General features: G+C 37.9%; 1 protein-coding gene across 2 annotated transcripts in view; it reads left to right on the forward strand.

The window, feature by feature from the left end:
- MAPKBP1 (mitogen-activated protein kinase binding protein 1) overlaps positions 1–22,852 on the forward strand; it is a 125,619-nt gene that overhangs the window by 96,680 nt on the left and 6,087 nt on the right. The window contains exons 21-30 of one of the 2 annotated variants that reach the window (XM_088145493.1): positions 5,564–5,712; positions 7,546–7,589; positions 8,704–8,940; positions 9,310–9,479; positions 10,005–10,141; positions 12,925–13,104; positions 13,852–13,927; positions 14,871–15,172; positions 16,445–17,353; positions 21,793–21,878. In XM_088145493.1, coding sequence (XP_088001619.1) covers positions 5,564–5,712; positions 7,546–7,589; positions 8,704–8,940; positions 9,310–9,479; positions 10,005–10,141; positions 12,925–13,104; positions 13,852–13,927; positions 14,871–15,172; positions 16,445–17,353; positions 21,793–21,878 — 2,290 coding nt within the window. The remainder of the gene's footprint in view (positions 1–5,563; positions 5,713–7,545; positions 7,590–8,703; positions 8,941–9,309; positions 9,480–10,004; positions 10,142–12,924; positions 13,105–13,851; positions 13,928–14,870; positions 15,173–16,444; positions 17,354–21,792; positions 21,879–22,852) is intronic. The other variant, XM_088145494.1, reaches the window with a different exon arrangement.

A 22,852-nucleotide genomic window follows, 5' to 3' on the forward strand; every position in this document is an offset into this window, starting at 1 on the left:
CAGGTCTGACCTCTTTCATTGAGCTGGATCCATTCTGTTTGGCCAGCTTCTGTTTCTAGGTTGGCCCTGGTTTTGCTGTATAAGAAGAGATCAGAGAAGGCCACTTGCTGAAAGAACGTAAGCCATTATTAGAGCATCACTGAGTGGGGCTGAAACACTGAGAATTCTGTGTGATGTTATGTGTATGAATTTGTTTTTGAAAGCAAGTATTTAGATTAGGGTTGCAGCTTGATGGATATGGTTTTTATGTTGCTGTGGAATCAGGCAACCTGATACATTTATAAATAAATAAAGTTATTTCCTTTGTAATCTAGGAAAAAGATTGGCAGAAACATTTAACTGGTCTATAGTACCTTGAGTTTATCTTTCTAGTTTCATTGCTTAAACTTTGTTCTACAATTAAAATGATGATGAATGTAGTTGGATAATCCAAGCTTTAATAGCTGTATGTTTTGAAAGTGTCACAAGATGAACAAAGCATGAGCTTTCTAGAAGATTGTAGGAATAAGGCTGCTATGTGAGATAATAAAAAGAAAAAAAAATACTTGAAATATGGTCTCTGTCTGACATGACATGGGTTTGTTCTTCCAAACCATGATCTGAATTTTGTGCTGTTGGTCCTCTACCACTCTATTCTTGTCCCTTGCATGTGGCTTATTAGTTTTTTCTGATTGTACTTTACTATGATGACCGATGTAGGAAATAATGGATTACGTTTGTTCCAAATCATTGATTTGAGACTATGCTTGGAGTATAAAGCATTCTTTAAAGGTAGCACAAATTATAACTTATAGATCCAGATGTTGGTGGAGCTCTAGTTTTAATTGGCAATGGGGGAGTGTCCCAGGCAAAATTCCATTCAGAATATTTCCACTAGAGGAAAAATGGAGTAAAACGTTTGTTTTTTCCAATTCTCTCCTTTCTTGCAACTCCATAACTGCCAGTGCAATGTCTCATCAAAGATGTTTGGCGAGATAAAGGCTGCAGGAAAAGAGCAGGATTTGCATTCTTGCCTCTTCCCATTTCAGTAAGTAGAAAAACTGTATCATAAGTCCTCCTGACTACAAGAAGCTTTTTCTAGATACACCCCTTTAGTTAGAACAAATCAAGAACCTGAGAAGAGAAATTATAAGGAATGGGGATGGCAGTAGAGGAGTGTATGTTTTAATATCACATTCCCAAATCTCCAAACTATGGTTTTGAAGGATTGAGCTGATAACTACTGTTCTAGGTTGTGGCAAAATGCTTAGCTGATGGTCATTAAAAATTGTGTGGATCCTTCTATTTTTATCAGAATTCTTTCTCTTCTTTTTTAACATCCATAACTAAATGGTTTATTGAGACTTCAGATTCTTGGTGAGTTCTTTTCTGAATTCTTGAGCTGTTCTTTATATGTATAGGAGGTGAGAGGAGAGAGACTGAGTTAATTTTGTGTAGGTTGTACATTCTTCAAAAATTCTGTCTTTGTAGAGCTGTTTAAAGTGTTACAGTTCAAAATGCAGTTATAATAGCAGATAAAATGAAAAAACATGGCACTTAAACAGATGAAATTATGCCGTTGGTTCTGTTAATTCTGTACCAGGATAAGTTCAGCTTTTCTAGAAAAGAGCTCGTGCTCCCATATCTGTTAAAGAACTGGAAAGTCACCTCCCCCCCCCCCGCTTTTTGAAGTCATTTAACAAAGTGTCTTTCATAAAAAAAGAAATGTAAAATATACGTAAGCACAAAAATGATGGATAATGCCAATAATTAAAAAGTAAGCATTATCAAGGAAAAGAACAGCAGCAGCAACAAAATACTTTGTTGATCTTATTTTCTAAAGAATTTCCCTTTTAGGGGGGATTCCAAACTTTAATGAAATGCTGAGGGGAAAGATGGCAATCCTGGCTTTTCCCATTCTTGGTCAACAGACATTACTGGCGTTCCTCTCCTTGTTTTACAAGGACCCATCCTTTCCTGTCTCCTGAAAAGGAAGGGGCTGTGCTAATCGCCGGCTGTGCTTGGCTGAGGACACCTCTCCCTTATTGGGATATGGGCTGACACTATAGCCTGAGGGGTTGACAGGCAGCTACATTCACAGTGACATTTATAATGATGGCAATGCATGCTATTTATTTTCTTCAGATCCTTTATATTTTTAAACTTAATGCATCAACAAAATAAAAAGCAAAACAACCAAAAAATATATTAAAAACAAAGAGTCTCAGAGCATATGTGGGTACATTTGTATTCTTAAGGAGAAATACTTTTTTTTTACAAAAATATCCATATTCAGTATGTATGTATGTATGTATCAAATTTGTCACCGCCCATCTTGTTAAAAAGCAACTCTGTCAAGAAGACATTGTAGTGACAGAAGTAATCTAGTAGAAATTACTTCTTTCATAAAACTCAAAAATGGAGACTGTATGTGAGTAAAACAAGTCTTAACTACAAGGTCCTTTTAAGACTTTTTATTATTTCCATTTTCCAGTTAGTGTTCTTTCCCACACTTTTAAATAACATAGATCCAAAGACAGACATATTTTGGTTTTCCAGTGTTTTGCGGTAGAAAACCTGTTACCTAATAACAATGGAATTTCATGTTTTGTTCCATTTTGTTAGGTATTGGGAAGAAATAGACAGTAAATCCACACTTGACTTACTTACTAAAGGCTGTAATTTTTTCAAGCCTTTTTATATTAATACCTTATGTGTGCTGTTTTTTAAAAGGGACTTAACTAAACTGATTGGATTTAATGGCCTAAAGCAGTTTTTTCTCAACCTCAGCAACTTTAAGATGTGTGGACTTCAACTCCCAGAATTCCTCAGTCCATGTGTTTGTCTCAAGTTGATTGGGTTTTTAGGCTGGCAATCTACCAATAGGCTAACTCAGTTCTGAAATTGCCAATGGCCACATTGGATCAGTGGTGTTTTCAAGTCAGCCATTCTTCCCATTGGCTAACACAGCTCCACGCTAGCTAGCAGGTAGATCAGATGGAGGGATATTTATTTTTTTTTTAGGGCCAAGTCCATACATAGGCAAATGGGTAGATTGGCCAATGGGGTAATTCTCCAAAGCAGGATTTTTCTCTATAGTGACTTTTGTAACCGTTAGAGTAGATATATATTATTTAGTTCAGATTCTTTTACCAGTCCTCAGATAGCTAAAGAGTTGTCTTAAAGAGGAAGGAGTGGACTTGTTCTCTATTGCTTTGAAAATCAGGACCAGAACCAACAGATTGAAGCTCTTCAGGAATGTAGAATTAGATATTGTAAGGAATTTCTGGATAGTAAGAGCACACACAAGTGGAATATGTTGTTTTCCCTTCACTGGAATGAACCCTGCACTGAGCAGGGATTGGATTAGATAATCTCTGAGGTCCTTTCCAATTCTATGACTCTAATTATTCCACTTCGAATTAATAGTTTCAATATCTCATTTTGCAGGAATCTATCTGCACTGTTAATCCAGGGCTGGTATGGGGGCTCCAAATGTGGTGGTGTATTGGGCCACCACATTCTTCAAACAAGCCCTGGATGCCATTTATTGCCGCTATTTGGTTACTTCTAAGCCTTGGTGCCTATTGACATCTAGACTCTCTAGGAGGTGGAGTAAGATACAGACCTTTGCTGGATGATTGGCAAAGAGCTTCTGACTACCAACTGTTCAACAATATCAACAGCTGCTTTTATTCTACATCATGCTGTTAAAGAAAAACTTGATGGAGAAGCTGGAATAGATTGTATTGTTCTTTCTTTTTTCTAAGAAAAGGATTATGAGCTCAATTTTGATACTGAAAACAAATCCCAGGATGGAAATTAGACTGGCAAGATGTAATAGAGGACAGAGCCCTTTAACTTTTAATATTTAAGTTGAAGAGGGAATTTCTATCAATATAGTTTGGGGCATCCTGTCCTTAATTTTAAATGAATGCTGTCTCCTATAGACTTTATGCTAGATATACTGCACAGTACTGTTTTATGCCTGACTCCAGCTGGTAGAACTTGATTGGTCTTGCCAGCTTGATGTTGACAGTACCCTCCTGATGCTCATGATTCATATTAACCTTGTCTTTGCTCTGAATTTAATTATTGTACTTAGTTGCTAGTGGATCACGTTTTGAAGGAAGGGAATTACTACCTGCTATCCTTCTCCACACTTATGCTCTCCTGAAAATATCTACACAAGCATTAACAAAGGAAGCATGATATTATAAACATCCCCTTGGCATAAGGGCAACATAGACCCTTAATTCCCTTTGTGAACCAATAAATTAGAGTGGTTCCTTTCCATCAGGTCACTTCTTAGCTTCTGGACTCACATCTCCACAATTTTAGTGAAAGCCTTTTGACTCCTTTCAGTCACTCATATGTTCAAAAGTAACCTAGCCCAGTGGATCTGCAGGGAAGGTTAAAACCGGCAAGATGGAAGCTCTGCCCTTTGTGCATGCATACTGTATGACACAACACATGCAAAAAAAGAGGCAGGGCTTGGATCACACTGCCACCACCACCATCTTTCCTTTTTTGATCTGTCCTGAAGATGCCCAGTTCTGTGGATGAATCCGAACAGTGGGAAAACACTATAAGCAATGTAGAAGTAACACTTGCAGATAATTCTTGATAGTTTTTAATGAGCCTATTAATTTGAAAGCCTGAATATTCCCTTTGTGTAAGAAAGAAATACTAAAGACCTTAATAACCTTTTGTCCTAATTTTTGCATGATGATAGAACTCTAAGTTTTCTTATGTATGGGCATGAAATGGGTGGTAAGTGGATGAATTTAAATGTGGCATTATTTGGAACTGATAGTTTTAGTTGCTTTAGTTGCTTTGGCTAGAAAAGAAATGTAAGCAATTATGTATTCATATTGAACATCTATGCTCAGAGAATATGCCAGGAATTCCTGCTTTATCAGTTGTACTGTAATTAAACATTTATCTTAGATACTTTAAGAATTCTTTTTACTTGTTTCATGGTTAAAAATGCAACACTGTAGTCTTCCTCATGGCAGTATAACTGATTTTTCTTTTCCTAGAATAGTAGTGTTGCCTGTAGATTTTATTTTTATAATAATGCTAAAATAAACATGATAAAAGTAAATGAGTAAAGGGTACAATTTGGTGCTGTTTAAGGGCTTTGAAGTAGCATTGATTTTGAGTGGGAGAAATTTAATTGTACACATGACTCTTATTTTCAGAATTTTACAGGCATCCCAAGAGAGATGTGAGCTGGAAGTTTTTTCAAGGTCAAAATGCCCCATGGAAAATTTGTCCACTCTGGGCAAGTTTGGCAGTTTCAAAGTTGTATGATGTTTGCTTGTTCTAAAAAATTGAGAAGCAGGGATTTCACAGTTCTTTCTCCCTCATGTTAAATAATGTAGCCCAAGTACTTGTGTTGACCATGGACATTAAGAGAAATATGCTAACTGGAATCATACTCATTTTCCAATTCAAAATTTTCCAGAAAACCCAGATCTGGCCTTCTATTTGTAACATATAAATGGAGCTGTATGCAAAACAATTTTTATTAAGAATTTTTACTATATACTTTAAGCTCATTTTCATGTTATCTCTCTAGGCATGAATCAGTCTCTGTCCTCTCATCTGCACCAGTGCTTTCATCGGACAGTGATAAGGATGGGGAAGATGAAGGAAACGATGAGGATGAGTTACTTGGGGTACAATCCTTCCAAATGACAACCAGTGTTGATACTGAAAGTTGTTCAGGTATAAGGAAATATGAAGATGGGGGAAATAAGTATGAGAGAGAGAAAAAATGTAGAATAAAACTACATATGCACTGGGCCTTTCTGCGTTTGCATGTGATCATAATATGAACATGCCCTGACAGCCTCTTTTTTTGTATTGTACCAGAAATTCTGTACAACAAACTGATCCAGCTTACTGTGCCTGTGCATACTTGTAGGTGGATTATTAGTTTTCTAACAGGCAGAAAACAACATGTGAGGTTAGGCAAAATTATTTCCAGTACTCGGTTAATCAGTACTGGTGCCCCTCAGGGATGTGTGCTTTCTCCACTGCTTTTTTCCCTTTATACCAATGACTGCATTTCAAAGGACTCTTCTGTTAAAATTTTGAAATATGCAGATGATACAACTGTCATTGGTTTAATTCAAAATGGAAATGAGTCAGCATATAGACGGGAGGTTCAACAGCTGGTCTTGTGGTGTGGTAGTAATAACCTAAAACTCCGTGGAGATGATTGTGGACTTTAGGAAGAATCCTTCTCCTATTCCTCCCCTTACTATACTTAACAGTCTAGTATCAGTGGTAGAGTCCTTCAGGTTCCTGGGCTCTATACTTTCCCAAGACCTGAAATGGACGTATAACATTACAGCTATTATTAAAAAGGCACAGCAAAGGATGTTTTTCCTGCGGCAACTTAGGAAGTTTAAATTATCCCAGGAGCTCTTGGTGCAGTTTTATAGGGGAATCATTGAGTCTGTTATCTGCTCCTCTATAACTGTCTGGTTTGGTTCTGCAACCAAACAGGACAGACTCAGACTCCAACGAATAGTTAAGTCTGCAGAAAGGATCATTGCAATCCATCTGCCTTCTGTAGAAGAACTATATACTGTGAGGGTCAAAAGGAGGGCAGAGAGGATATCTGCAGACTCTTCTCATCCTGGGTACAATCTGTTCCAACTTCTTCCTTCAGGACGGCGCCATAGAGCTCCTTATGTTAAAACATCCAGACATCAGAATAGTTTTTTCCCTCGTGCCATTGCTTTGCTGAATACCATGTGATCTTTTTTTGCTCTTATCCAAACGCACCGTTGATTTTGCTGTTATCACCGAAGATAAATTCCTTGTGTATGTTTTATACTTGGCCATTAAAGTATTGGTATTGGTATTTTCTGACGTTGCCTTCATCTCAACTTCATCTCATACCTGAAGCAGCTGAAAGTTGCCTTTAGTTTTTCCAGTGTGAGTGTTTTCTTTTCCTCTTCAAGAAGACAACAAGCTGCAGCAGTTTTGCCATAAGTGCAATCAGTTGCACTTCCCTGAACACAAGGTTTTTGTCATAGTCAGATGAGCCCCTAGGGTAGAGACCAGCTCAATACCTATGGACTGCTTTAGGCTGGGGCATGCCCCCTCCCTTCCAGCCCCTGGGCCCTGCCTTTCAGGCCATTCTGCTAACCCATAAAGAGAAAAAAGGGCAGGAAATGATTTTTAATCAACTTTAAGGATGCAAGAAAAGCTAGAACTAGCCATATTAGAAAATGTACATGAATATACATATAATGTCTCTGAACAGTTTTCAGCTGCAGGGTTAACTGTACTGTGAAGTGAAGTTAGTATTCTTGGTAATTAAAAATGGATTATAACAAACAGTATTTTTATGTATTAATGAAAGAATATCATGCTGAAATTCATTTGGCTTTTAAATTGCATCAACCCTGATTCCTTTTTTATATTCCAAGATATTGCAAATAGACTATTTTGATTGTGCTTTGAATATGAAGAGCTTTGGGCAAAAAGCAAAATCAATGATTTTTTATGCTTACTAATCCAATTTGTTTTCTGTCTTAAATTCAGATCTTTCTCTTTCAAGAAGCTTATCTCACTGGGAAATGAGACGGGTAAGTTTTCAATGCTCATTTAAAATGACAGTTGAAGGATGGATGTATAATCTTGGAGAGTTGTGTGAGTAGGTATGCATGATGCACTAATGTTGACTTTTGATAGTTTCTAAATGACATTGCATCTATAGATTCAACTGCAATTCAAGCAGTTACCTGTCAAGATCTTAGATTAATTACCTGTTGGAGCTCTCCTCAAAATAGAGTTTTCTGGCTTTGTGCTAATGTGTGATTTATGGAATATGTCAAATCTCAGAAAGTATATTTATTTACTTATTTACAGAAGCCTTTGTTTGCTGCCTACCCCATAGATTCTATGGATCATACAGACTGGTATTGCAGTAAATCTTCCAATGAGGTCTTGCATGGTTCAAATGAAATTAACCATTAAAATTGAATGATGTCTGTATATCAGCGGTATTACTTTGGCAGCAGTTTTTAGGCAGACTTGTTCTGCCTTGTGTAAATAATGCTTGCATATGAAAGTACAGAAAAAATTGATGATAGAAAACTTGTGCTCTGCTGTAAAGGGCTGCTTTGCTTATCCACCCAAAGTGTATATTGTGGTTTAATGCTGTCAGTAATAGCGTAAAGGAGATTTTTCAGCCTGGTTAATGTCAAACTCACTGTTATCTTTCTGATGGTAATAATTTAAGTGCGTAGAAACAGCCAGAATAATTCTTCAGCTGATCTGAGGTCATTGCTCTAGAAGAATACAAAGAAATTGCTTAAGAGCCAGCCAAGCAATAGTCAAACAAAAGTGTGCGGATAACCTAAGACTGGCTCAGGAAAGTTAAACAATTGAAATAGCTATCATACAATATTATTGATAAACTATTGTTCCTTTTTACTTTCCTATTCTAAAGATTAATTGTGAAGAGCTTTTGTCCACTGTTTTTAGAAATCTGCATCCACCTTTCCCAACCTAAAACTTCAGGAATTATTCAACTGTGTGGGAATTCTGGGAATTTTAACCACAGCATATCTGGAAATTATTAGGTTGAAGAAGGCTGCCCTACATTTTTGTTTTACTTTTGTTATGGCTGTTCTGGAGTATTGCAATTCCCTGAGCAGATCTACCATTAAAGCATTTTTAAATATTTTCCCTCTTTAGGCAAAAGAAATGGCGATGATCCAGGCTTCAGAAAACACCATGAGCAAGATGCCTCGGCAGCGGAGCCGTTGGATCCAGCCAACGAGCAGCCTAGAGATGACTGTTAAATCTATGCTTGATCTACGCCAACTGGAGTCTTTCTCAGTCTCTTGTTCTGCTAGTCAGGATTCTCTTTCCCAGGCCAGCAATGGAGATGACCACAAAGAGCATGCCAATGTCTCACCTTGTGCCAAGAATGTAAGAAATTCCCTTCTCAAATTGGAAAAAAAACAAACAAACCAGGAACTTCCTTGGTTTTGCCAGGCTGGGGGTGGGGGTGGTAGGGAAGAGATGTTCTGCAATGAAACCTCTGGTTCTGGCTTAAGAAAACTCTAGTAGAAAGGACTATAGCCATATAAAAGCATTAGTAAAAAATGCTCCAATCCCTTTGTTCTGTTTTAAAACAGAAACAATAGCCTGCTAAATGAGTAAATAATGCTGGTGGATCAGTTCATGCCTCTCTTGTCAGGTGGTTTGCTACAGCATTCCCTCTCCTAGGTTTAAATTCTTGCATGCAGCTTTACTGATATACAGGTATTGTGCTTCACTACTCGATTACTTTTCCAGGGGGGAGGCTCCACAGCTCTTCAGGAAAGTCAGCCTTGCCTTCGACCTCAAGTTATTAGACTTGTGTCCTGTGAAGGAGGGATTTTCTCACAGGAAATGGAACCTTCAGAGAGTGAAGAATGTGTCATCTACCCAGAACAAGATGATCTTCCTCCCACTGATATCAGCAGGTCAGAAATACATTTGTTTCTGTGCCTTGACTTATTTATTGGATTTGAAGGCCACCCGGGACCAGAATGACTCTGATTGGCTTAGGGTCTTTACTTTTAGTGATGGAGCCAAATAAAATGATTGTTATACTAAATGAAAGATATTCTTTTGGAACTGGGATTAAGAGCTGTTGTCATGGTGATACACAATGTCTCTTCAGTGACTACACAGATTTGTGCAAATTGCTCATTGGCTGAATTATTTATATGAGATCTAATGATCTACACTGATAGACAGCCTCAAACTCTGTGTGAATGCAAGTTTTCAAGTCAGAGTGGACTTTAAAATCAGAGTCATATTAACTGCAGAAAGTACGCATGGGGGGGGGAATAATCCAAATGGCAGCATCTGGCTATGAAAAGAAAAATAATCTTGCATAACTGATGAAAATGGTAAGATTTAAACATATCCTTTTACGATATCATTACAAGTAAGGTCAGGAGGAGGGTTTGTTTCTTGTATTGTATTCGTCCCTTCTCTTACAGTGAGTTCCAAGTAAAAGCTCTTCCTCATGGAAAACTGAGCAGAGGCTACAGCAGCCGTGAGGGCCCAGATAAGCATAGCCCTGACAGTGCTTGTTCTGTGGATTATAGTAGCAGCCGACTGTCAAGCCCAAATGAAGGTGAGTGTTTTGAAATCAATTGGACTCATAGCCCATCCAATTTTCACTACTAATCAATTTAATCTTGGCCACAAAACCCACCTCAGATTAAAAGAGTACCTTTTAATTCTAAACTCCATTTGAAATGTTCTCAGATACAGGCTTAATTGAAGTGCTAACTAGCATCTGATTTACTGTCTAAATACTTGGGAAAATCACTAGACCACACATTGCACAGGCAGAATTATAGCTCTGTGTTCTGCAGTATAGCTTTAATCTTTCCAACCTGGGGAATTACTACAATGCTTGGCAAATTGCTCAAGAAAAAATAGTGTGTAATGGAATTACAACACTAGTTACTCAAATAGATTAAAAAGTGAAATTAACCTTGGCTTAGAATGTATTAAATACCCTGCGTACCATCAGTTTTTTTAATCAATGGAAACTACTAGACAAGCAATTGCTAAGAATTTTAGGAGTTTAAGTAGGTTCATTTGAAGAGCACCCAGGTTGGAGAGGGCTGCTGTAAAATTACAACAAACCATCTTTAATTATACTGATTTGCACATAATGAGTTCAGTCCTTGAGGTAGCATACAAACTTAACAGTCTACTGCTATGGAAATTTTATTCATAGAAATTTTATTCATAGAATATCATTATTCTAGTGCTTTGGAAAGTTTTAAGCATGGGTTCATTTTAAGGCTATATTGATTCTGTGTAAGTTAATGGGATGTATTCTTGGTAATGGGAAATTTTTTTCTATTTATCTGTAGCCCAACTTTTATCTTCTGCTGCTGGGAAAGATAATATAGAGAGAGTTTCCCAAGCAGCATGACATCTTTCAGCCTTTGTGGAACCTTTGCCACAAGCAGTAGCTTTAACACTCTCCTCCCTCACTCCCCCCCGCCCAGCCCTTTACAGGTAGTCCTCACCTAACGATGGTAATTGGACCAGAATTTCTGTCATTAAGCAATGTGGTCGTAAAGCACATCACATGACTGTACCGCTTAGCGACAGTAGTTCTGGCACTTCCAGTTGCTGTAATTAAGTGAATCCCATGCCATTGTTAAGTGCGACATCACATGGTCACCATTTGTGACCTTCAGTCACTTCCCCATAGACTTTGCTTGTCAGAAGCCAGCGGTGAAGGTCACAAATGGTGATCATGTGACAGCAGGATGCTGCAACAATGTAATTGCGAGCCAAGCTCCTGGATCACAATCACATGACTGTGGGAATGCTGCAACAATTGTAAATATGAGAACCGGTCATAAGTACCACTTGTTCAGTACTGTTGTAAGTTTGAACAGTCACTGAACAAGTGGTCATTAAACAAGGACCACCTGTATAACCAAATTAGGTATGATGCAGTTGATACAAATAGTGGGAATGCAAATGCAAAATTTCTAATGAAAAATTGGGAGATATAGCAGCTTGAGACCAGATGGAGTCCCTACGAATAAAGTACTTGTTTGTCCTCTGTTTATTTGGTCAAGGGATTCTCTATATATGCAACAGAAAATATAGAAAAAAAGAGCCTGCCAGAACAGCCTGACAAGGACCTATACAGGAAGAAGGGTTTAAATTTGAGTGGATGCATTCTGTGAGAGTAAAAAAAAAAATTAAAAAAAATCTGGCCAGGATCACTCAGAGAATAAGATGTATGGGATGGGAAAGAGAAGTTTACTGAAGCTTTTGAAGTACCATGGGGATGAGAGCTTAAGGTTGGCTGAATTAATTCTGTGAGGGCAAGTTTTTTTCTCTGTGTAGGACTTTTTCAAGTAAGGACAAAAAACAAGTTTCCCCTACCTCATTTCCCCCCACCCATAAACCCCCCCAAACAAACAAATGTCATCTGCAAATGTTAGAGACTGAAGTTGTTAATACTCCAGACAATGCTGGCTAGGGAATTCTGAGAGCTGAAGTCCAGACATCTTAAAGTTGCTAAAGTTGAGAAACACTGCTCCAGACTGAACCCTTCCTGTATAGCATTGCAGGGAAAAGGCAAGAGAGAAAATGGGATGATGATGATGATGATGATGATGATGATGATGATGATGATGATGATGTAAAATTAAGCCTGAAACTGTAGATCACTTATTAGTGTTGTAGAAAAAAATCTCAAACAGAGCATAAACAATGTCGTCATAGGGTTGAAAAAATTGTTGGCTGTTTACAAATGCCACGGGGTTCATGTGCCTAAAAAGTTTTGCAAAGTGAGATCAACATTTTGAGAGATTTCAGAATTCAAACTAGTAGACACATAAAACATAATACACCAGACATTACTGTTACAGAAAAAAAAGTATGGTTCACTGATGTGGCAATGCCCAGAGACAGTTTAATTGATGAAAAACAACTGGAGAAAGTAACAGAATATTGTGATTTTAAAATTGAGGTTGAAAGATTATGGTGAAAAAAAAAAGTTGTCATGCCAGTTGTAGTCATAGCTTGATGCACTACCAAAATATTTAGAAATTTTTAAATTTATTGGACTTGACAGACTAATTTTATGAAATACTACCCTACTTGGAACAACGTACTTATTACCACAATACCTCCCTGACTCTTAAGTCCTTGGCTAGTTCCTGAATCATTAGAGTCAACATTCAGTTGATTAGACAGTGATATCCATTTGGACAACTAGAATAACAATAATAATACCATCCCCATGTGCTCAGCCCTGTTAATATGGACATGGACCAAGAATTTTTCTGTTAATGGTGTAGTGACATAGTGCAATATATTGCTATATCATGTTTTGTATAAATTGCATATGATGTGTACCATTTCCCATTTCAGATTCTGAGAGTACTGAACCTCTCAGTGTGGATGGTACTTCAGACTTGGATGAGCAAGTGGGAGAAGATGATGAGGAGGATGTAAGCACTGGACTATTGGATGGAGATGTACCCACGACTCCAGATCAAGAAAAGTTCCTCAAGCAGCATTTTGAGACTCTAGCCAGTAACAGTGAGAAGGGTATATTAACATATCTAATGAAAACTAGAATTGTTCACTCCATTTTCCCTGTCAGGCACCACTACCTTGATCTTTGATACATTAATTTGTAGATTCATACCCCTCATTGCCTCATACAGTCTATAAGAACCTAAGCTGTGCCCTGCTGAATCAGACCCATGGCCCATTTAGTCCAGCAGTCTGTTCTCACAGTGGCCAACCAAGTACAAAAGCAAGCCCACTAGTCTCCCAGCAGATGGCCTTCAGCCATTGATCCCCATTACTTCCATGAATCGGTCCAACCTTTTTCTGAAGCCAGCCAAGCTGGTAGGCATCCATCCATCCATCCATCCATCCATCCATCCATCCATCCATCCATCCATCCATCTCCCCCTAATGGTGTGTGTGTGTGTGTGTGTGTGTGTTAAATAAGAGCTTCTAAGCCCAGACAGAAACAGCTGAATTATCTAATGTTAGAAGAAAGAGTCATAGGAGCTTATGGCCATAAATTAGTCATGATGAAACTAATATTTATCTATTAGTTTGCAATCCTGAGAAGAATGGCAATAAGTCCCATTGAACTCACAGAATAATAAGGAAATATGCTGTGTGGCACAAAACAAAGTAAGCTATTTTAGGGAACTAGCTTCATTCCTGTACACTGCAAGCAAAATAGAAAGCCCTAAGTCAAGTTTCTCTTGCTGAAATGTCACAAATCCCCTGTACCTTTTCATCCCTAATTTGAGTTTCCTCCTTTTTAAATGACAGACGGATCATGTAGGACCCTGGAAAGAATGGAAAACAGTATTTCTTCCCGGTTTCTATCTCGGTTTCCAGCACTCAGGTAAAGTTCCACTTTTTATGAATACAAAAGAGCCTTGTGTTTGCTCAGACATGGCAAGCTCAGGTGGTGGATTTTCTGGGTCTTGAGGGAAGAGGTGTGATTGGATGAAGCTTCCAGGCTTCTAGATGCATACTTGCAGGAAAAGCCCAAGAAGACCAAAGTGCCCAATGTTTGATTAAGATACTTATAATTGCATTTATTTCTTAGGCTCGATAGATAAGTCCATTGTGGCATACATGAAGACTGAACCTTGAAATCTCATTTACTCTTTGCTATTTAGGCATTTCATTTTACTTCAGCATTTCATTCAACTTGAACAACTAAAAAAAAAAAGTACTGTTCCCTCTTGTTTACTAATCAGTTCCAATCTGGTTTCATTATGCGAAGGACAAAAGAGCTTACTCTCCACGTGCTACATGAAAATTTCATTTCTTATTACAGAAATATTATGCATGATAGAGTGTGAAAATTGACGTTTTTGTGTATTGGATAAGGGTGTTTATTCCTATTGGGAAACCTTTAGATCTGCTTTTTGTTGGCATGCAAGAGACCAGAGCAACTATCTCTTATTAAGCCAAGAGGAGCTTCCTCTGATAATAACAGAGACTTACTGTTCCTTGCTTTAACTTCCTCCTTTTCACTAAATCATTCTGTCAGATACAGCCATGCATGATTAGCCCTTCTTTCCTTATCTGCAATTGTTTTATAAGGAAAGTGTGTGTGTGTGTGTGTGTGTTTGTGTAAAGAATTAGTCTTAAATATTATTTTATGGCCTTAGGGGTAACAGCTATATAGGACTACTGTATTTTGTAGTAAATGGTAATAATGCAATAATGTAATCATTATTTTATGTAGTAGTAGATGGTAGATGGTAATAATGCAACATAATGATGGCACATAATCATAATCAGTCAAATATCTTGTCCTGTCTTTGATTCCATAGGGAACTTTCACCTTCTTCATCACAGCTAGTACTGGATCAGAAACCTACTGAAGGGTCTGCTTTGCCAAAGCAAGTTTCCACTGAACTGCTGAAAAATGGGTTTGACCATCAGCACATGCCCATGGAGAATGGCTTCTTTCAAAATAATATTAATTCCATTAGGTCACTTTATATGCAGAAAAAGAGAAAGTCTGCTGTAGAGATCAACAGAGGGTGTGGAAGATCTGTTGGGCCTTTCCCAGATAGTGATGGAGCAGTGGTGCTGAGGAAATCTCAATCAGTTCATGATCTTGTTCATAATGGTAAGGAAGTACCTTCTATGAAATGGTTAGAGTGATGATTCCATAACAGGACTCTGTCTCTGAGGTTGAAAATCCTTGATATGTCCATTCAGAAATCACAAGTTCCCTTACAACATGTAGTTACCAATAGATCTCAGAGGTGGCTTGAGCTGGACATACACTGATCAGAAGGAAATGCTAATTCCTATTTCTGATGACAAGAAGAGTGTTGACTTGCCTCTTTCAGAAGGCTATCATTGTTTAAAAAATAGACTAAAATCTGGTGGTCCCCGAAAGGAATTTCTAAGACCACAGGATTGTCTAGATCTTTCTTTTAGAAGGGTGTGAAAGAGGTCTGCCCTCAGAGGGGAAAATCAAGTCTCACTCACCTGCCCTTCCCAGACCCTGTGGAAACATTAGCTGCCCTTCCCTCCCAATCAATTGTGAAAAAAGTAAATGGGTCAGGAAGCATTCTGCTGGTTTGCTGGATGAGACTTTGGCAATCCTCCCATGCCCCTGACATACCCCAGGACTTGGAGAGTCCTACGGAAACCCTGAACATAATTCCCTTCCCCTGCTTCCCTTGACATCGGTGGGAGGGCAACGGTTTTAAGAAAAAGAAAAAAAAAGAGGAAATAAAAATGGTAACTGCTTCTCCTTCTCTTCTGCCCTGGTGAGTTGAGCTTGAAAAGGCTTTGGATTCTCTGTCGTAGACAGAGTTTCCCCTGTCTAAATAGACTTTAAAGCATCCAGAACATCTTGGTAATAAATCAGTCCAGTGTCATGGAAGCTGTCATTCATATCGTAGAAAATAGTCCTAGTTTGGGGAATGGCATCTCCCAGTTTTTACACGTATTACATGTGCTCTTTGGGGCTGTGTTTGTTTTTCTCTGTGTTTTGCATTATCCAAAGGGTGAAATTCTGTGACAGCAATAACAAAACATTGATTATTATTCTGTGGCTATTTTTTGCCTTAAAGGGGATATGTTATTGCAACTTTCAAGTGGTTTGTTTATTACACATGACACAGAACAAAAGACCCAAATAGGACATGTAACACTATTTCTAGTTTGTGATCTTCAATCAGAAATTAAAGCAATGATGTTTGGAGAAGAACTATGTAGAACAAAGTACAATAGCTCAAAAATATTCAAATAACATTGTTATTTTGCTTACCATTTCTTCCAGAAATTGAAGTGAAATAATTACATTTAGAAGCTGGAGCTATTTTAATTCTGACTGCACAAATTGCTCCAGACCAGTTGTGTGCATTTATTTATTCCATTTCTACAGATAAGATTCCTGGTGTGATGCTGTCTGCCAGGCAGAGGCCTCAGGCACTAATGGTAGGTGAGAAGGAGCCAAAATCCAATAACTGTCAGACATTTTCTGCAACACTGTCGAAGATGGATAGTTCCAGCTTTTTGCAAGCCAAAGACATTAAAGCTGCAAAACCAAAGTCTTATATGAGTCCTACCACTAGCTTCATGGCCAAGGTGTCCCGTAGTGTGTCTGTGGGAGAGAATCTGTGCTTTGGTGATGGTTCAGAAAACCAGAATGAAGTGAAAATTAGCCCACAAGTATCAGAGAAAACAGGGTTAAGTGTCTTAGAGGACATTGAGAAGAGCAAGCCGTTTGTGAAAGACAACAGCCCAGTGAAACCTTCTCTTCAGCAAACTGCAAGCTCTTTATCACCCCAGTCCTTTCATAGCAAGTTGGCATCTAATCGAGCTCATTTGATCCTTGACATCCCCAAGCCTCTACCTGATAGACCAACATTAGCTTCTTTTTCACCAAAGACAAAGTCAAAAACTGTGCTAGGATCAGAATCTCCTCAATCACCTGGTGCTGTTGGGAAAAAAAAGCTGTCTTTTCCTGAAGGATGGGCCTCAACATTGGAAGGTCAAGCATCTGGACCACTTGGCCTTGGTAAAAGTAGCCCATTGAGTCCCTGTGCAGACGCTCTGAAAGAGAACCAAACACAATTGAGGACCAAAGTCCAACGTGATCCAAGAGTAACTAATCCCAAACTAAAAGAGCTTTCAGACGAACTACATCCAATTTCTCCAGAAAAACGGCTACTGGAATGCAGAGACAAAGTTGCTATTGCTAGTTATGTGCCAGCTAATCATGAGCATTGCTCTTTTGAACAAAATGGGCCAAGGTCTCCTACAAATGCAGAAGGCCTTGGAGAGGATTCAGGTGTGCACAGATATCCATCTCCTACCTTTTTCCCCCTTTTGTCTTTGTGTCTTTGTGAACTGCTCCACATTTCCATCGTATTTACATCTAGCTTCTGGCTGTCTCGTCCTGTCTGCACAGTCTCGTTCTATAAGCCATCCTTTCAGTGGTGAGACATTTCAGTCTGACATTATTTTTTTCTATTTCTGTTTCCAGTTTTTCTTACATTTTGTTTTGGTGCATGCAAACGTTACAGTTCTCATGTTTTTCTTTTTCAAAAGGGAAGTTAGGAATAGGAATAAAAGTGGACATAAATAAAGCTTTTAAGTAATGTTCTATATTATGGAAAATTGGATTTTATGCCCAATCTTGCCAGAACTTACAGTATTAAATTCTCATCTTTTCTGCTACTATAAGTTTGTTATACTTAAGCAGTATAAATTCAATTCAAGTATATGTAAAAAATAAGATACTTGGCTAAAAGAGATTGTTGTGTGGTGGTAACCATTGCTACTGGTAACCACTGATGCTGAAGAAAAAAAAAGCAATATCTAGAATTTAAAAGATACATTTCTAATATTCTAAGGCGTTTCAAGCTCTACTAACATGAAATGGGGGGGGGGTTACAGAAATGTTTGCAAGAGATAAAAATCTGTCCATTGATAAAGCAGATTCCTCCACTCTGCAGAGTACACTCCCAAAATCTGTTCTGGAAAGTTGAGAGCCTCTCAGGAGCAGACTTGGGTACATAGAGGGGAATGGAGAAAATGGCCCTATACTAGCAGAAGCCCACTTGCAGAAAATTGAGTGTCTCCTGTAATACAGGTCTTTCTGTTGGATTTCATGGTGGTAAGATACCTTTGTACCACAAGTCACTTTGGTTTGAGTAAGTTTGTATTGCAGATCATGTGAACTGGGCTTATTTACAAGAGGCTACTAACATTGAACATATCACAAAGTAATTTTTAAAAGGTCTTTTAATCTATTTGAAAACAAATATTTGAAAACAATTTTTCTCAGGGGAATTCAAAATATTTTGAAATCCTAATAAATTTAAAATATCAGTTCAAGGTAAATAACATTTGAAGAACAATTTTAGACAACATAAATGAAAATAGGAAAATGATATCAATTTAATCTCTTTAGCACTGAAAATATAACAAAGCAAACTCTAAGTGTGTCTTATTGGCGAGGTAATTTCAGAGCTCTTGCGTCCAGTCCTAGGTAATCAACTCTGAATATAATCTCTTGGTTTGTGTGGGAAATTGAAGGAGTCATTCTTTCAAAGACTGTAGGCTGTAAGATGCTTTAAATGTTAATACCAGCACCTTGAATTAGGATAGGAAATGAGCTAGAAGGCAATAAAGAGGATGCAATGGTGGCATGTTATCATAATGCCGGCTCCATTGAGTGCTCCTGCTTTAACTGGAAATTTTTGGACTGTCTTCAGCAACAGCCCCTCCTACAGTGAGTTGCAGTAACCAAGATGAGAGAGTACCATAGCTTGTATTAACTGAAGTAAGGCTATCTTCTCTATCCGGTAGAATTGGAGCTGGCTACAAATAAATAAGACATAATTTGAATATTTTAAATATAAAGAACTAGCTAACAAGTGCCAAAATTTGAGGTTCAGGCCAAATTTACCCCCCTCTAGCCGCTATTCTTACTGGTTCTAAAGACAAAATTGGATCTAGAAGTATTCCCAAGCAATGAATTTGATCATTCAGATCTTCTAGAACAGATTGAATAACCTTTACCAAGACAAATCAGTCCTGTTTTACCTGTATTGACTTTCAGTTTATTGGCTCTTATTCTATTCAAGCCCATGGCCAGGCACTTTTACTACCTCACCTGAACTTGATGAAAAAGAGAAAGAGGTCTGTATGGCATCAGAACACTGGTAGCATTTTATTTTAAAACTCTGAATGACATCACTCAACAATTTAATGTAGTTGTTAAACAGCAAGATACAGTCCTGTGGAGCTCTGTAGTGTAAACAATATTGTATAGCATTGAGCAGAAATCTCCCAGATGCACAACATGGATCTGGCCATCCAAATTTGAGCAGAACCATTGTAAAGCTATTCAACACATACCTAATTCAAACAAACTTTCCAGAAGGATATCATGGTTGGTAGTATTGAAAGCTGCTGAAAGGTAGCTCTTTCCCTTCTTCCCTGCAGCAAAGATGATTTCACAGAGCAACCAGAGCAGTTTCACTGACAAAGACAAATCTAAGTCCTCTTTGCAGTGGATTTAGAGAATGCATTTCATCCAGAAATAATTTATTCACCACCCTGAATAAAGTGGTGATATTGGTAGGGAGTAACTGGTGCATTATAAAAGGATATTTATTTTTTATCCACTCATTTCTAAAGCACCTTTATTGCAACCAATAAAAACATCCATAAAACTTCATCAAGAATATAAAAAAATTAATAAAACAATGTAAATTTCAACTTAAGTGCTTTTCCATAAAATATCAAGAGCAAATAGTAAAGCAATCCTTCTAATGCTCTAATAGGCCTCAAGTTATGCTATAAAAACTCTTTCCTTAAAAAGCATAAATTGTATTGCTATATCATATACACAGAACAAAGGATTTTTGAGGGTAGAAGAGAGGAATGGGAATCTACATTTTATACTTTACTAGTGGCTTGCATGCAACTTTGGGACTTGGGACAAAATTATCTAACATCTGCTTTCAATCTTTTTCCATCTACCAATTGTACACATATTTCTCTATCTATGGAGAAAAATGCCACAGGAGGCAAAGTATGGTCATCACAATGGCTGCTATTCATGTCTGAAAGTTCATTGTCACTACTTCTGAAGCCTTGTACATCATTCATCTAAGAATTCTGAAATGCTTATATACGATAAGCAACATGTCCATATATCTGCATTGGCACTGATTGATTTCAAAAGCAATGTAAATACATAACGGGAGAATTGCACATATAATGAATAGAGAATGGTTAGTATTCTTGTTCAGGAAGAATAAGTAACAAGATAGAGATTATTCACACTGTAAATTAACTAGAATGCAAGGATCATAGATATTAGCTGGTGTTGACTTTTCTTTATTTTGCATGTGACAGTTCCAGGTTTGTAGGCTACATTGGGAAACTGGGGGAAAAAAATCCCCAAAGAATCCCCTAGATTTTTGCCAAAGTGCAGATGTTTGTGTGATTATCAAGTGCTTGAGTTGAGCAAGTCTTTACCTTGTATCAAATCAGCCCTTTTCCTTGAGCACTCTCCCCAACTCAGAACCTTGCAGATCTTTTGCTTAAAAATAATATTTTTTAAATACAGAAGGGTTTTTGGTGGCTCTTAATGTTATCTTCATCAGGACATAAAGGCTTAAGCATATGTGTATGTCTCCATTTTTATGTCATTCATCGTGTGTCATTACATGCTTTTAGATGTTTGACCCTACTTAATTAGTAAGATGGCAACTAGGCAAGTAAACAACCAAAGTTAAACCTGCCGCTTAATACCTGCAAGAAAGCGATGTAATGCTAAAACAGACTTTCTGTAACAGTCTGCCCCTCATACTGTATCCTATCTCAGTAAGCTTGTAAAATAAGAGGCTTTGTCGCTTTTGTGGATTATGTGAATTAATGTATAAATTAGTAATTTCATCTAGTATTTCTCAAACTTCAGATAACTATGACATATTTTTTTCATTTAATTGGGGGCAGACTTCTAGACTAGGATCACCGAACTAAATCATAGTTGCTTAACCAAGGTTTCTTGAATACAGTAACAAACCATTCTGGCTGGGTTCATATTGAACATGCTAAGCCAAACCTAAACAATCCACATAACTCTTGTACTTTTTAAAAAAAACTAATTTCCCTCTTCTATTTTTTTGAGAAATACTGTTTCATCTCGCTGTTTTGGATATGCCTCTTGATAGAAAGGAAACCAATTCAGAAGACAAATGGTTGCATTGCTTCCTCTGATGGCCAGAAATTCGGTTGTATGCCTTCTTCTGGAATAAATTAAATGATATAATTGCAGATGATGCAGACTGACTGGAAGGGAACCAAGCAAGAGATGTGTGCAGTGTCTTTTGTGGATAACTGTTTAAGCTGACAGGGGCCTTACAACTATTGAACTATTTTCTCATAGCACACACTTTGGGAAATACTAACGCATGCTTTAGGCAAATGAACTTTGGTTGTGGATAGGCCTAATTGGTGTCTCAGCATGCTGTCTTTGACAAATCAAGTTAATTGACAGTGTTTGCATTAAGATACATTTCACAAATTGTAACTGTAATCAACTGCTTCACATTATGACTATCCAGAAATCAGTGAGATATCCAAAAGTAATATCATTTTGCATGATATCAGTAAATATTCAGTAGTATTCTTCACTAGTGAGTCAGAAGGCAGGACTGAAATTATACTTCTGTTCAGTGTTTATGTTCTCTTGTTCCTCCGCACTACCAGGTTCTTCAATCAGTGTTGAGCAATGCAAGCATGTGGTATCTGAGCTCCAGGACAGTATGCGTAAGGCCATCCAGATATATCGTATGGTAAGTTACCCCTTCACTTCACTTAGTCAGTTAGATCTAACTGCTTATATATAACTAATTGTATTAATTCAGTGGGAGCAAAAATTTTCAATTCAAGAGCAGACATCTGTTCTTGCCTTTATGCATGATTAGAAGCCAGATGTAACTATACTAGCAAACCAGCAGGTAACCCCAAAGAATTTCTGTGATGATTTTCTATCTTTGCTATTGGACCACTTGCTTGTTGCTCACCAGCAATAGCTTATATTAAAGATAAAGTCAAAATATGTATTATAAATATGTATTCATAAGAGTTGAGCAACTCCTTACTTCTTCCTTACTTGCAAGTAAAATGCCCAAGACCTTTCAGAAGCTTTACGGAACACATTTGTCTGGATTGGTTTTCAAAAGTCAACAGAAGAGAAAGAAGAGAAATCCTGTTGTTTTTGAAATCATGCAGGTAGTCCTTACCGACCATATGTTCAGCGACTGTTTGACGTTATGATGGTACTGAAAAAATAACTTTACAGTCCATTTACAACCTTTGCAGCATCCCTCAGTCACGTGATCACCATTACAGTCAATATGTGTTCTCCTGTGCCTGATCTGTGTTTTTTTTCTTTTTTTCCCCCCCTTGCAGAGCAGAGAGATTGGAAACAAAGGGATTGCAAGAGAGCTGGGAGCTGTGGGCATGCTACACAAAGAGCTTACAGTACTCTCTTGAAATCTCTTCCTCTCCAATCTCTCTGCTCTGCAAGGGGGGAGGGAAAGCAAGTGATTTCTGTAGCAGTCTCTCCTTTGCCTGACCCTTTCCCATTGCTGGTGTGATTGCATTGCTCCCAATGTGTAGAATGGCAAACAGCTTACTCTCTTGAAATCTCTTTCTCCTCTTCTTCTCTCTGCTCTGTGCTGAGGGGAGAAAAACAGCAAACGATTTCTATAGGCAATCTCTTCCTTGCCTGATCCTTTTCTCCCCCCTGCCCTGCAGAGCAGAG

Source organism: Python bivittatus, unplaced genomic scaffold (assembly GCF_059951505.1).
Source record: "Python bivittatus isolate LINGU-HERP-01145 unplaced genomic scaffold, Pbiv_v1 ctg000480_np1212, whole genome shotgun sequence".
Taxonomy (NCBI): Eukaryota; Metazoa; Chordata; class Lepidosauria; order Squamata; family Pythonidae; genus Python; species Python bivittatus.